This window comes from Zea mays, chromosome 3 (assembly GCF_902167145.1).
Source record: "Zea mays cultivar B73 chromosome 3, Zm-B73-REFERENCE-NAM-5.0, whole genome shotgun sequence".
Classification (NCBI taxonomy): domain Eukaryota; kingdom Viridiplantae; phylum Streptophyta; class Magnoliopsida; order Poales; family Poaceae; genus Zea; species Zea mays.
The window spans coordinates 204,262,169-204,274,189 of record NC_050098.1 but is presented as its reverse complement, the minus strand read 5'-3'; the positions used below and the strand labels follow the sequence as shown (position 1 = coordinate 204,274,189).

At 42.3% G+C, this 12,021-nt stretch overlaps 1 protein-coding gene and 1 long non-coding RNA gene across 2 annotated transcripts; both read left to right on the top strand.

Annotated features, from left to right (window-relative positions):
- Positions 1–4,774: 4,774 nt before the first annotated feature.
- Positions 4,775–6,533, top strand: LOC100281022 (uncharacterized). Its single transcript, NM_001153941.1, has 6 exons — positions 4,775–4,909; positions 5,107–5,237; positions 5,354–5,422; positions 5,886–5,957; positions 6,066–6,138; positions 6,229–6,533. The coding sequence occupies exons 1-6, from the start codon at positions 4,850–4,852 to the stop codon at positions 6,283–6,285; spliced, it is 462 nt and encodes a 153-aa protein (NP_001147413.1). The 5' UTR covers positions 4,775–4,849; the 3' UTR covers positions 6,286–6,533.
- Positions 6,534–8,073: 1,540 nt separating this feature from the next.
- LOC103651220 (uncharacterized) lies at positions 8,074–9,256 on the top strand. Its single transcript, XR_564629.4, has 2 exons — positions 8,074–8,879; positions 9,035–9,256. It is a non-coding gene; the product is annotated as an uncharacterized lncRNA (long non-coding RNA).
- Positions 9,257–12,021: the final 2,765 nt, after the last annotated feature.

Here is a 12,021-nt window from a genome sequence, read left to right as displayed (position 1 = left end):
AATTAGCATCTTTGATTACTATAACAAGAATCAGAGGTGGTCGAAAATACTGTATACTTTATAGGACCAATGTCTCTATATTTATATTTATAGAACCTTGCTATGTGTCCGACCCGCGTGTCCGACCATGTCAGCAATTGAAAAGCTGCGAGATGGGGCCCACCACTTACGCGCGTCCGCCCGTGTGCCCAAGCTTGAGTCGGACGCGAGTCGGCGCCTACGGTCGTATATACCGTGTGATTGGATTGCTGCTCCATTGATACAGTTGCACCTGTGGAGATTTAAAGCAACGTTTGTTTGGTTGCTGGATACATAGATGCAGACTTGTCTCTTGCAAAATATCATCCGCAGTCAGGCCCGTCCGAGTCGGCCACCAAGCGCGTAGCTCGTCGTGTAGGCCGAGCTCATGCAACAGCACGTAAAATGAGAAGAGTTTTAGCTTTTTTTTTTTTGCTATATCTCTTAATTAGAATATTTAATCACAGTACTGATTTTATATTTGTGTTTCTATATTTTTTAAACAAAACTAGATCACACATGTTGTATAATATTTAAAGATTTTTTTATACAATCTTATCTAATGCATGTTCTGATACAGACAACCAAACACGAGCTATGTTTGATCTAAATGCACTAATACAAACAACCAAACACAAACATGTGTATGGATCTAGCCTGTATACAAAGAACATGACTCCTCACGTACGGACCAGGATATTACCGTGCAGCAACCAAACAGACCTATAGCATTTCTGATATTTATATACATGGTTCAATCCTATATGATCGAGTACATAAATAAAATTTCTAAGTTGATATAGATTATGATAAAATATATATATGACTCAATCTAAGTAAAAAAATCGATCTACAGTAGAAAAAAAAAAGAATTAGGCTAAACAAACGTATGTTAGCACATCCTAGGTCGCTTTGAGCTCCCGCCGCCCTTTTTCCCGCGCGCCTTTCGCCATCGTTTTCGCCCCTTACCCGTTCGGCATCCCCCGATGCGAAACCTGCGGCTGGGCTCCGATTCACGTCGCGCCGCGCGGGGAGATCGCACCGGCGCGCTCATCCGGACAGGGAGGATGCTATCGGGGAATCAACGTGTCGTTCTCTCCTCTCTTGATTGGTCGGTACCCACGCCGTCCTCTTCCGCTCCCTACCGATATGATGTCGCTAGGATGGAATCGGTTGGTACGAGAGGGACACCAATTAAACCAATCTACAGGGAGCATGACGGCTAACACCGCGCGATCTTTATTTTCTAGTACTAGGACGAAAAAGGTCGCTCCTGGCGGTTAAGCTTCAGTGCTCGTTTCTATGTATCATGTTTGGATTAACTTGCTAAAATGGTATTACCAGAAAACGGCATTGGCTACTCACTTGCATCTGATCTCTAGCGCATATAGCTTCAGAATATGGAAGTGTGACTTCCATTGAGTTGGTTGCTGAACTGCAGAAGATCATGCTGTGCCTGCTCACTACGCGCAGTGCATCTCAAAGGCTTTATGAACGTTTTGTTGGTGTTTTTAGTGACCACAGGTTATGTATCTCCTCATCCAAAACCTAACTCTCGGTGCACCTGATTCAATGAAAGAGGGAAATTTCTGATTTGTAAGTAAATTTTGAATGGAGAAACAATTGGCCAAGTTGGTGCTCTCTCTAGGTGAGTGAGTGAGTCTGGTGAGAACAGAAACCTACTAACACAATGTGCCAAAAAAGCAATGGAGTGTACTAATCAAACCAAGCATCCAGGTTCCTTTCTGGAGCACTGTGTGGAAGAGAAATCCATATGAGGATGCTTTTGGAGGTACTGTGAACATACAGTTCGTGTTGTGCTATGCAGATGCTACTTTTAGATTGTGGAAAGTGAGTCTCTGATGCTATAAATGGATTCCTGAGTGCCGATAACGTGATCATGTGCAAGCCGTAGAGCATGGATGACCTATGCTGCTATTCATGTGGGAGGCAGACATTGTAGTGTGAATTATTTAACAGGAAAGATGAGCTTCAAAATTGCAAATGCTAAAAAAAACCTGGCTTTGCCTTGATGCTTACACATGCACTAGAAGTCTAGAACTACCTATCTAAAATACGGTATTTGCATTATAGATTACACTGGAGATTGAGATAGGAGATGAGATATCGGAGAGGTGGAGATGGACTAAGTTTGTGTGTACGGTGATGGAGGGCAAGGTAAAAACTAAGGGAGGGAGGGGCGGTTTACACCAGAGGCGGATCCAATGGGTGGGCAAAGGGGGCCATGGCCCCACCTCAATTTTTATATGTTATTATACCTAGATTTATATATACATCAAAATAAAAAAAAACTTTTATATAGTAGGTATAACCAAATCTAATGAAACCTAGTTTTCATCTAACTTTTCTTCACAGTCCATTGCTCAGCCCGCTCTCCATCCAAGTCGTTCGATTCCTTCCTCTAGCGGCTAGCTACTCGACCTGCTCGGCTCGATCGCTTCTTCGATCATGACTGGATCGGTATTGGGTGACCAAACCCGTCCGCTACCAGTGTCACCTTGTCTGTCGGGATCCCACACGCAGCGCCACTACTTTGCCTCCTAGTTCGCATCGACTAGTGGGCAAGCTATTGATGGGATCCTACCTTGGAACCATGGTGCCACCACCATGTGCCCTCACTATGTCACCAGGGTCCCACCACGTCGTCGCAATGCAACAATTGTTGTCGTTTGCAACTGCCTACGACCGCTTGCCCTCGCTGCCTCTCGTATGTTGCTGTCTCATCATCGCCATCTCAAGGCAGACTCGCCATAGCGACACGCCGATGTGGCCGCTTCACCCCGGTGCTCTCCCCTCGCCCCTTGTTGGCCCATCCCTTTCCCTCTCTCCGCCTTTCCCCTAGGGTGGCCAAAATGGTTTTCTGATATTCATATCATTTTAGAACACTCATAGTATTATCACCTAACCTCGTTATTATCATGAAGTTATTTTTATCTAGTCGTCTAGTATTGTGATTTATCTCTTATGATGTCGCCGCACCTAAAATTTTGTTCTGTGTCCGCCACTGGTTTACACCAATGGTCTGGCTTGAGAATATTGGTTTTTATTGAAGGGGCCATGTTCACTATCCCTTTTATGCATAGTAAAAAAACATAATGAATGACAAATAGATTTTGGCAGGAGGAAAATCATTGCCTTGAGAATACTCACTTTTGAAATGGATAATAGAGACAACAGTACCGGAATGAACAGTGGGACCATGCCTTGGGATATTTTTGAATATTTAAGCACCATTCGGGGAAGGCACTGACTGAATAGCTTGCATGTAGACAATGTTTGCTGTTTATTCATCTGTGGCTATGGCAATGACCCGTCCAGAATTTTCTTTCTGCCAATATCCATTTCCTGTATAGGCTTTCTGTTTGTTTCGAATTTCTGATCTCCATGCTGTATTCCTCTTATCATCAAGTTGTGATGTTGACTCGTGGTGAACTGCAATCATCGGAGCAATCATTAAATGAATCTCTTTTACCCCTTTTGCAAAAGGCTGTTAGTTTTGCCACGTGGCCCAATGCCCCAAGAGAACATTGGCTTATGACAATTATTCTTTGTCCTGTTCTTTGGCTGAGGCTCAAAGTAAAGCATCTTGGCCCTATTCTAGTTCTCAGTCATTCTCCCAGATTTTATCACCTCATTATGTTTGAACTTTGAGGGGCACAAAAGGCATCTTATTCCAACTTTCCCATTTGTGTGATTACATTCTGTACTAGGATTTGTCACTGGAGAATTTCTTGTGTAGTTTTAGGCTATCTCCAGCAGATCCCATATCCTATCTCCTATTTCAAACTCCTCTCTATAAACAATGTCATCTATGGTTCTGTGTCCCCTATTTTTCACACTCTACTGGAGACAGTCTTAGGATACTGTTTTTTTTATAAAACACACACACAGCAGTATTCTCCAATTCGCTGACCCACAAAACAGCTACAAGGTACCATTATAACTTTATAAGTTAAATATACTGATGTGTAGCAATCTGACTTCAGTGTTGTCTGATTTCTGCATTTTCTTAGAAGGACTAAACGGTCACCTATTGTTTAGGGTGCTTTAGCTTAACTAAATTGCATGATTGGCCCATATTTTCTAGGTTGCCATCTACAGAGTTCTGACTATATGCATTAAGATCATGCCTGAGACTTGTTCACTTGTTCTGATAGTCCATGTCTTTATGTTCTTTTGAGCAATCCAACGTGAGAAAATACGACAGTAGTTACCGTATTAGATCTTAATTATCTTCACCCAAATGTGTTTACTTTTATGTGGGGGTGTCATGTAAAATAATAATACAGTATTGTATCATGTTTTACTTACACCTACAGAAAGCCGTTGGTGTTGTTCAATCAGCTAATTCCATCTTTGATCGGTTTTATTTGGGAAATATATAGCCTGGACGCCATGAAACAGGTTAACTCTTGGTAATTCCTAAAAGTAAGTTCCTATAATGATTATTTATTTGCGATTGTTATACACCAACATATATCTCTTATAAAGAGATACAGGCTCCAAGAATCCGCATCTATTCAAGTCACTCTCCAAAATGTGGATAGCTTGTGCACACCGTGGCAATCAAATCACCAGTGCACGCAGGATGGTCACATTTGCTATCCAGAAACTGGAATATCTAAGTTTTCACTTGTGTTTGGTAGGCAAACAGAAAACTGCCTCCTCCGCTATATAAGCATATGGCCTGCTCAGTTTTCTATATCCATTGCTCCCACCAGTTGATACATGTCTTGTGACTTGTGAAGTGTGTTCCTATCTGCATCACCTTCCTTCGCCTTGCAACCCTTTGGCTAGTTCATTCATACGAATGGATTATTCTAATTTGCGTCGCCAAGCTGCATCCATGAAAAAGACTCTCTTTGATCAGGCATGTATTATACTCGATGTGGATATTTCTAATCAATACTTTATCTTTATGCTTGCACAAGGACCTTTTTCATATGTATAAGCATGCCTGCTTGTGGTCCCATCCATGGCAGACACTGCTACATGCTGTCTTATGGTTTTCAATGTTTTTCTTTGATATGTCGAATGCTGACTCAGTAAGTTTTGTTTCGTCGACAGGGGTACCTAGATGAGCAATTTTGCCAGGTGGAAGACTTGCAGGATGAAGCTAGTCCTAATTTCGCGGAAGAGGTTGTCACTTTGTTTTTCAAGGACTCGGCCAGGCTAATATCAAATGCTGAACAGGCTCTGTAAGTAAAACATGCAGAGCAAGGGAGAAGTGATTTCTTGTTCAGAAAATAAAGAAAATATGATGCAAGCAGAAGTGTTGGACTTGACTGATTAAAATTTTGTGACACTGCTGCAGGGAAAAATACCCCAAAGATTTCAATAGATGGGATGCATACATGCAGCAGCTAAAAGGCAGCTGTTCCAGGTATCTTGGTGCTGCATCTGGATATTTTTTTTAGTTGCATACGATCCATTCTGTGTGACTGATTCATTACAGCACACAAACCTTACTTTATAGTTCTGTGAACAATGAGGACTACTGGGTTTAACTATTGAACATCCTGCAAAGCTGACACTATCATTTTTGAAACAAATACTGCATGCTTCAGCTTCTTAAAAAAAAGTGGGGAAAAAACTGAAGCATATCAATGTCTCACTAATGACATGTCCAGTATGCTTGTACCAAGGTTCTTGGAGGCTTTAAGCTGGTCTGGTATCTCAGAGAAAAAAACTCATATTATGTAGTTCCGTGTACTTCTGTAAACATATATGCCATGGTTCGAATCAGATGTAAAGCAAACATAACTCTGACATTTGAACACATTACCATTGTTTTACATTTATATAAAGTTTACGTGTGTCTGACGATGTTACAAAACTTGATGCAGCATTGGTGCTTCAAGGATGAAGAGTGAGTGCGTGTCATTCCGGGATTACTGCGGACAGGGAAATGTTGAAGGGTCTGTCTCTCTGGCTGCTTAGCTCTTTCAGATTTTTGCCTCATCAGTCATCATGTCAAGAAATGAGAACAGCCATCGTTTACTCCCGTGGATTGTTTTGGCTTGCAGTTGTATGAGATCGTTCCAGAAAGTGAAGAGGGAGCACGGTGCCCTGAGGCAGAAACTAGAGGCCTATTTCCAGGTAATCATCCGCCACACATCTCATCCATGATCCATCGTTCTGTAGCTTGTGTCATGAGCCATGGATCTCAGTTTGTGTTAATACACACAGCTGCTACGACAAGCTGGTCCTGCTGGAGCTGCCACCAGGCCTGGATGTAAGAACTAGGAGTTGCAGGAAAACGGAGTATGACCCAAGAAGATACCTCACTACAACTGACTGGCCCAGTGGCCCTGCTGCGCAGCAATTAGGGGTCAGCATACGAAGCGAAACAAGAGATGATATGCATGGATATGCACAAAACTGTAATAAGAGATTGTTTTTTCAAGAACAAAAAAAAAATCAGAGGAGAGGAAGGGATGGGAACCTTGTGTAGTGAGTTTACAAGCTTTACTGAAAGATGGTATTATTGTCTCATGTGTAATATATTCCTTCCATTTTAAAATATATTTATTCTTAGAGTCATCGTAAGTTAAACTGTATTAAATTTGACTAACTTTACGTAAAAAATAATATTTATAACACAAAATAAATAGATGATAAAAGTTATGGGTCCGATCTTAAGTATCAAGTATGCAACAAGTATATCGTATACCATATATTTAAGGGAAACGAATCGACACAGCCCTAGAAAACGAATCGATATTCTCATGCCTCCGTTGGACGTTGTCCCAATCCCCTGCACGTGCTGCGGTGTTTGTCGCTGTGGGCGTGTTCACCAAGATACTAAGGTGTTGTTTGGAAACAAAGTTTTTGAAAACCACAGTTTTTGAAATACTACAGTATACTTTAGTCATGACAATACCGCAGTTTACAGTACCACAATTTTAGAAACTGAGGTCCAGACCTAAGTTTAGAATACCTTAAAACAACTATAGTATTTGCAATACTTCAGTTTTGAAAATAGAGATTTTAGTCAGCTTGTCAAACACCATTCTGTATATAATACCGCAGTATTTGAGAATACTGCAGTATTCTTCCAAAACTGTGAAAAAACTTCACTCCCAAACACCCCCTAAATGATAGTCGTTTAGATGGGGTGAATAGACGACACCTAAAATTTCAATACTTAAAAACAAAACTAGATTCCAAATTAGATAGTTAGAGCAAGAGGTGCAATAGATAGAGTGGGAGAGAGGTTCGTCTTGCACTTGTTGCTCTTAATGAATGCGGAATTAATTTGAGAGCAATCACAAGTGAAGATCAAAGCAAAACTTAGAGAGGGGGAAGATCAAATCGCAAAGACAAACACACAAAATGAGACATGGACGATTTGATTTACCAGAGTTCGGTTACAACGAACCTATGTCTTCGTTGAGGTGTCCCAAAGGATGGAGTCTCTTTTAACCCTCTCAAACGATCCCAACGATCAAGCTCGAGTCCTCTAGTTCTTCTTGAGATGATGCAAGACACTCTACAAACTCGGAGCCTCTTGCTAGCCTTTATAGATTGATGGAAGTCACAAATCCAAAACACAAGAGAGCAAGAACACAACTTCAAGAGCACAACAGAACACCAAGAAACAGATCACACATGCACTCTAGTCTTTTCTCTCACTAATAAGGCTATCTCTAAGCACTTCTACAGTTCTACTCGAATGCGACGCTTGGATCTTTTGGAATGCACTGGAGGTGTTGCTCAAGTGCAAATGAATAAATACTTGGCTCTTGTGATGATTGGTACCTCGAATAGGTTGTTTAGGGAGTATTTATAGCACTAAACCCCTCAAATATCCGTTGAAGTAAATTAGGAAAATATGCTTTCCTCGGGTGCACCTAGGGATGGCAATGGGCATAGATTACTTGTGTGCCCGTGGTCACAAACCCTATAGGGTGCGGGTTTGGGTTTGGGTTACACCCACAGGCACATGTATGGGTTTGAACCTGTACCCAATGGGTTTACCTTCGCGGGTATAAAATGTTCAAACTCGTGCCCGCATACCCATAAACCCGATATAAGTTGGAAACCCTAGCTGCTCTCCCACTCCCACCCAGTTGACAGCCGCATCCCAACGCCACATCCACCCAAAGAAGGTCACCGGTGCCATCCTCTCTGCGCTCCTGACGAGTGATGACCCGACTCGTCTCTATGGCAGTGACGCCGCGCTCTCTCTGCGACAGCGGCACCAGCACATGACTCCTCTCCACACCCCATCGCCGACTTCCCCGCACAGCCATCACAGACTCACGATTAGAGATGGCAGTGGGGACCCGATCCCCAATTCTCCGCGGGGAATTCCTCTATTAGGGAACGAGTATAGAACTAATTTAGTCCCCACGGGGATCTAAATGAGGGAAATTTAATCCCTGTCGGGTTCGTGGGGACGGAACCATCCCCGTTCCCCGTGTACCCGCTCCACGAAACTTTTTTTATCCAAGTTAGTCAATTTATTTGTTAAAATTATAGTAAAAACTTAGTGCATGGCATGTTATAAAATAGCAAACTAAACTCTAAAGTAGATGTCTTTTGTAATTTTTAATCTTGTTTGTTAAATTTATATTAATTTGATATAATCAATTTAAATTTATTTTTAAATATTGTACTTCTAGCGAGGACAGATTCCTTACGGGGATGGGGAATTTTTCTCCCAGCGAGCGAGGATGGGGATAGGGAGCCATTCCCTGACGAGGAAATCCCCGTTGCCATCCCTACTCACGATCCTCTAGGCAGGCGTCGGCTGACCTCTCCATCTGTTGTGGCCTGTTCGTGTGACGGTGTAAACCCATCGACTGATCTGTGTCAGATCTCCATCGAGACTAACGGTAAGAAAGGGGCAGTGGAAAGGGCTAGAAATCTGGATTTGAGACTCGCGCATGCCATTACTGCTTATTTCTTTTCTATTTTGTTGCCCTTATTAACTTGGCTAGGTGGAAAAGGGATATCGAGATCTGATTCATGTGTGGGTGTGCGTGTGCAGGGAGGGATTTCATCTTGACCAGGTGCAAGGACGTCCAATTGTTCTTATCACTGGAAACTCTATGAACATGTATGTGTAAGAAAATTGTATGTTCTCATCAAAACAGTCTGGACATTGTATGGTTGTTCGTAAGAAAACTGTATGTGTTTGGAAAATGTATGGTTATTTCTAAGGAAACTGAATCTATTATTCTATAACGAATTGAATGTTTGTTGGAATTTAGCGGGTTTGCTCGTGGGTCTGTTATGCTCGTGTGTGCCTGCGCGTCTATTGTGCATGCGGTTGTGCTCGCGGGTTTGTTACCCACGGGTAGCGGGTGTGGGTGTAATTATAACACCCCTGGTATTAGTAGAACTAAAACTTGGTATGTTATTATATGCATTGACATCTTTGTATTGTAATACGCCTAAAATGCATTCACTAGGACCAAGAAAAACCCTGAGTGTGATGTTGTGATTAGCAAAGAGTAGAAAACCTAGTTTGAAAAACTCCGGTTTGACCCCAAAAGTGGAATTTATGATCTGGTAATATTTTTCCAAAGGTCAAAATATTAAAGTCATAGAGTTTTCTAAACCAAACAAGTTTCATGTGTGGAGATTTCCATGTTTTATAGCAAAAAGCGGGGAAACGCTTGAAACAAAGTTTTCACCTAGGGTTTTGAATTCTGAAAAACATTAGCAATTAGCTATCTTGGGTCTTTATAACTTCCAATCTATGGACAGTTTGAGGATGCTTACTGTAGCAAAGCTATAGAGCTACACTAGGTGCACAAACTTGATTAAGTTACTCAGCCCTAAAACAATATGGAACTATTTGTAAACCTTGCTCCAAAGTGGAATGTTCAATCCTGAAATTCTGACTGAAATTTCAGAACTCTGGTTTTTGCAGTGTGAAGCAACTTTGGAGGCCTGTTAGTGACTAATATATACAGTTTTGGGCTTGGGTATTGTAACAAAGTGGAAGATAACATGTTAGTGTATAAATTTGCTTAAGGTACATATCCTTAAAGTCATTTGGAACTGGTAATAAAAGTGATACAAAGATTCAAGTTTAAATTCTGGATTCCCGGACTTTGTGCAAATTCAGACTCTGAATTTGTGTGTTTGGTCCAATTTGGGAATTCTTTTGTGCCTGATCTATAAAGTATTATGTCATACTCCTTGAAACAAAGTTGCAGAGAATCTATCAGTGCAGAAGTTGTTTTAAGTAAGATTGGCTTGGTACTACATAAAAAGTGGAGTAAATGGTGCTAGAAAATAGGCTGTCAGACTTATGAAGTTTTCAGATAGTGAATAGTAACCAGGGCTGAATTTCAGTGTTTGGCTCAACTTTGGAGCTGTGTGGTGCCTGTTTTAGATGGTTTTGGACTGGGATCTTTATAGCAAGTTTGAAGATCATATGTTAATGAGCAAGTTCCTTTAAGTGAGTTTGGTTTGATTCCACACGAAAAGTGAAGAAAAGACTGCCCTAAAGGTGGAACTATCAGGCTGTGAGTTCTGATTCAGTTTCAGATCACTGAATATGGTCTCTGTGAATTGGGGTCGACTTTGAGGCCTCCTAACCTGTGATTCTTGTGTAATTAGCCCTGGAAGACTATAGTAAACTTGTAGACCTATAGTTAGTGAACAAAACTGCTTGAGTAAGTAGGCATGTCCTTGTTTGGAATATGGAGAAAAGGAGGGGTGAAGTTGGCACTGCAGTCGACTAAAGTAGTTTAGGGCTGTGCAAATATCTGAGAAAATATCCCTCTCCACCAGTTGCTCTAGGTGCTTCTGGTGTTTGCCCACAAAGGAAACTCGTTGCTTGGGGGAAAGTAACTTGCCACAGTTCACCACATCAAGGATGAGCTTGAAGAGGTAGAACATGTGTTTGTTGTTGACTCAACCTTTCACTGTGGCTTGCTATCTAACATGCAGTGGGGAGGTGAAAAAAATCTCTCAGGGCTGATTTAGTGACCGGTGATCCCGAGGGGAAGAAATCCTCTTGCTATTCAAAATTGAATTGCAAGGGGATTCCTCCCCATGGATCCCCTTGGAATCCCTAATCACCAAATCAGTCCTCATGTGCCTTGCCTTGCGTAGTGACCACGCAGAGGGGTTGGGGAACCTATTGGTCATGAGTTCAGCCCTATGTAAATCCCTATGGAAGTCAGAAGCCCCAATTCCTTGAGTGCTTGCCATAGTGTTTTGGAACACAAAAACTGAACTCCACTATGTCTCTGTTGATTTCGTGGCTTCCTTACCGTGCCACCCCACTCACATACATCTAGGTTAAGCCTTCAAACCCTCTCTACCCCTTTTATTCATTGTAAAAGCTTGAACTCGAAGAAAGCCCTAACAGTTGTGACCACGTCAACAAATCCCTCGGCTCACCGTGGCCAGCTTCCCCTAGAAGGTAATATGCTTGGTTTGTTCACGTTTCATTACCCATGTGTGATGGTGTTGCTCACGGTGTTGCCCTTTTGAACGCTACCGTGGTACCCTAGCCAGAACGTCGTCGAGTTTTGTCTAGAACGCCGTCGCGGGCCATCTTCACGTCGACTGACCGAACCACGTCCTTCCCAAGCCAACCCATGTGAGCACTGTGTGCTAAACGTGTTACTAATGCTCGTTATAGCCTTGGATTGAACTCTACCATGTTAGAAACCCCGGTCTACCTCGCCGAAGTTTGGTTCTTCGCAGTATCTGGGGCTAGAGCCAATCTAGGTGGTTGGGATCCGAAGGGAAGTAATGAGTGAAGTTTGGGTGTCACATAGATGTACTCATCCTAGCCGGAGGGGCTCACCGGTGGTGAACTCGGGTGCGAGCGGCCAGGTGTTCGACCGTGTTCCCTGGCGTCGGAGTCCTGGATTGGAAGTTGTGAAAGTGAAGAAATCCGGGGTCCCTAGCGCGATGTTAGTGATACATTAGAATAGGATGCAAAGTCTTCTCGATTATTCATAACAGCAGGGACCTTTTTGCAAAATGTGCAGCGCGGGGCCAGTTTTC

Excerpts from the sequence above, each read along its gene's own strand:
- LOC100281022 (NM_001153941.1), top strand. The coding sequence starts at position 4,850 with ATGGATTATTCTAATTTGCGTCGCCAAGCTGCATCCATGAAAAAGACT. Across the intron at positions 5,238-5,353 it reads TCAAATGCTGAACAGGCTCT|GGAAAAATACCCCAAAGATT; the intron begins GTAAGTAAAACA and ends ACACTGCTGCAG. Across the intron at positions 5,958-6,065 it reads GGACAGGGAAATGTTGAAGG|TTGTATGAGATCGTTCCAGA; the intron begins GTCTGTCTCTCT and ends TTTGGCTTGCAG.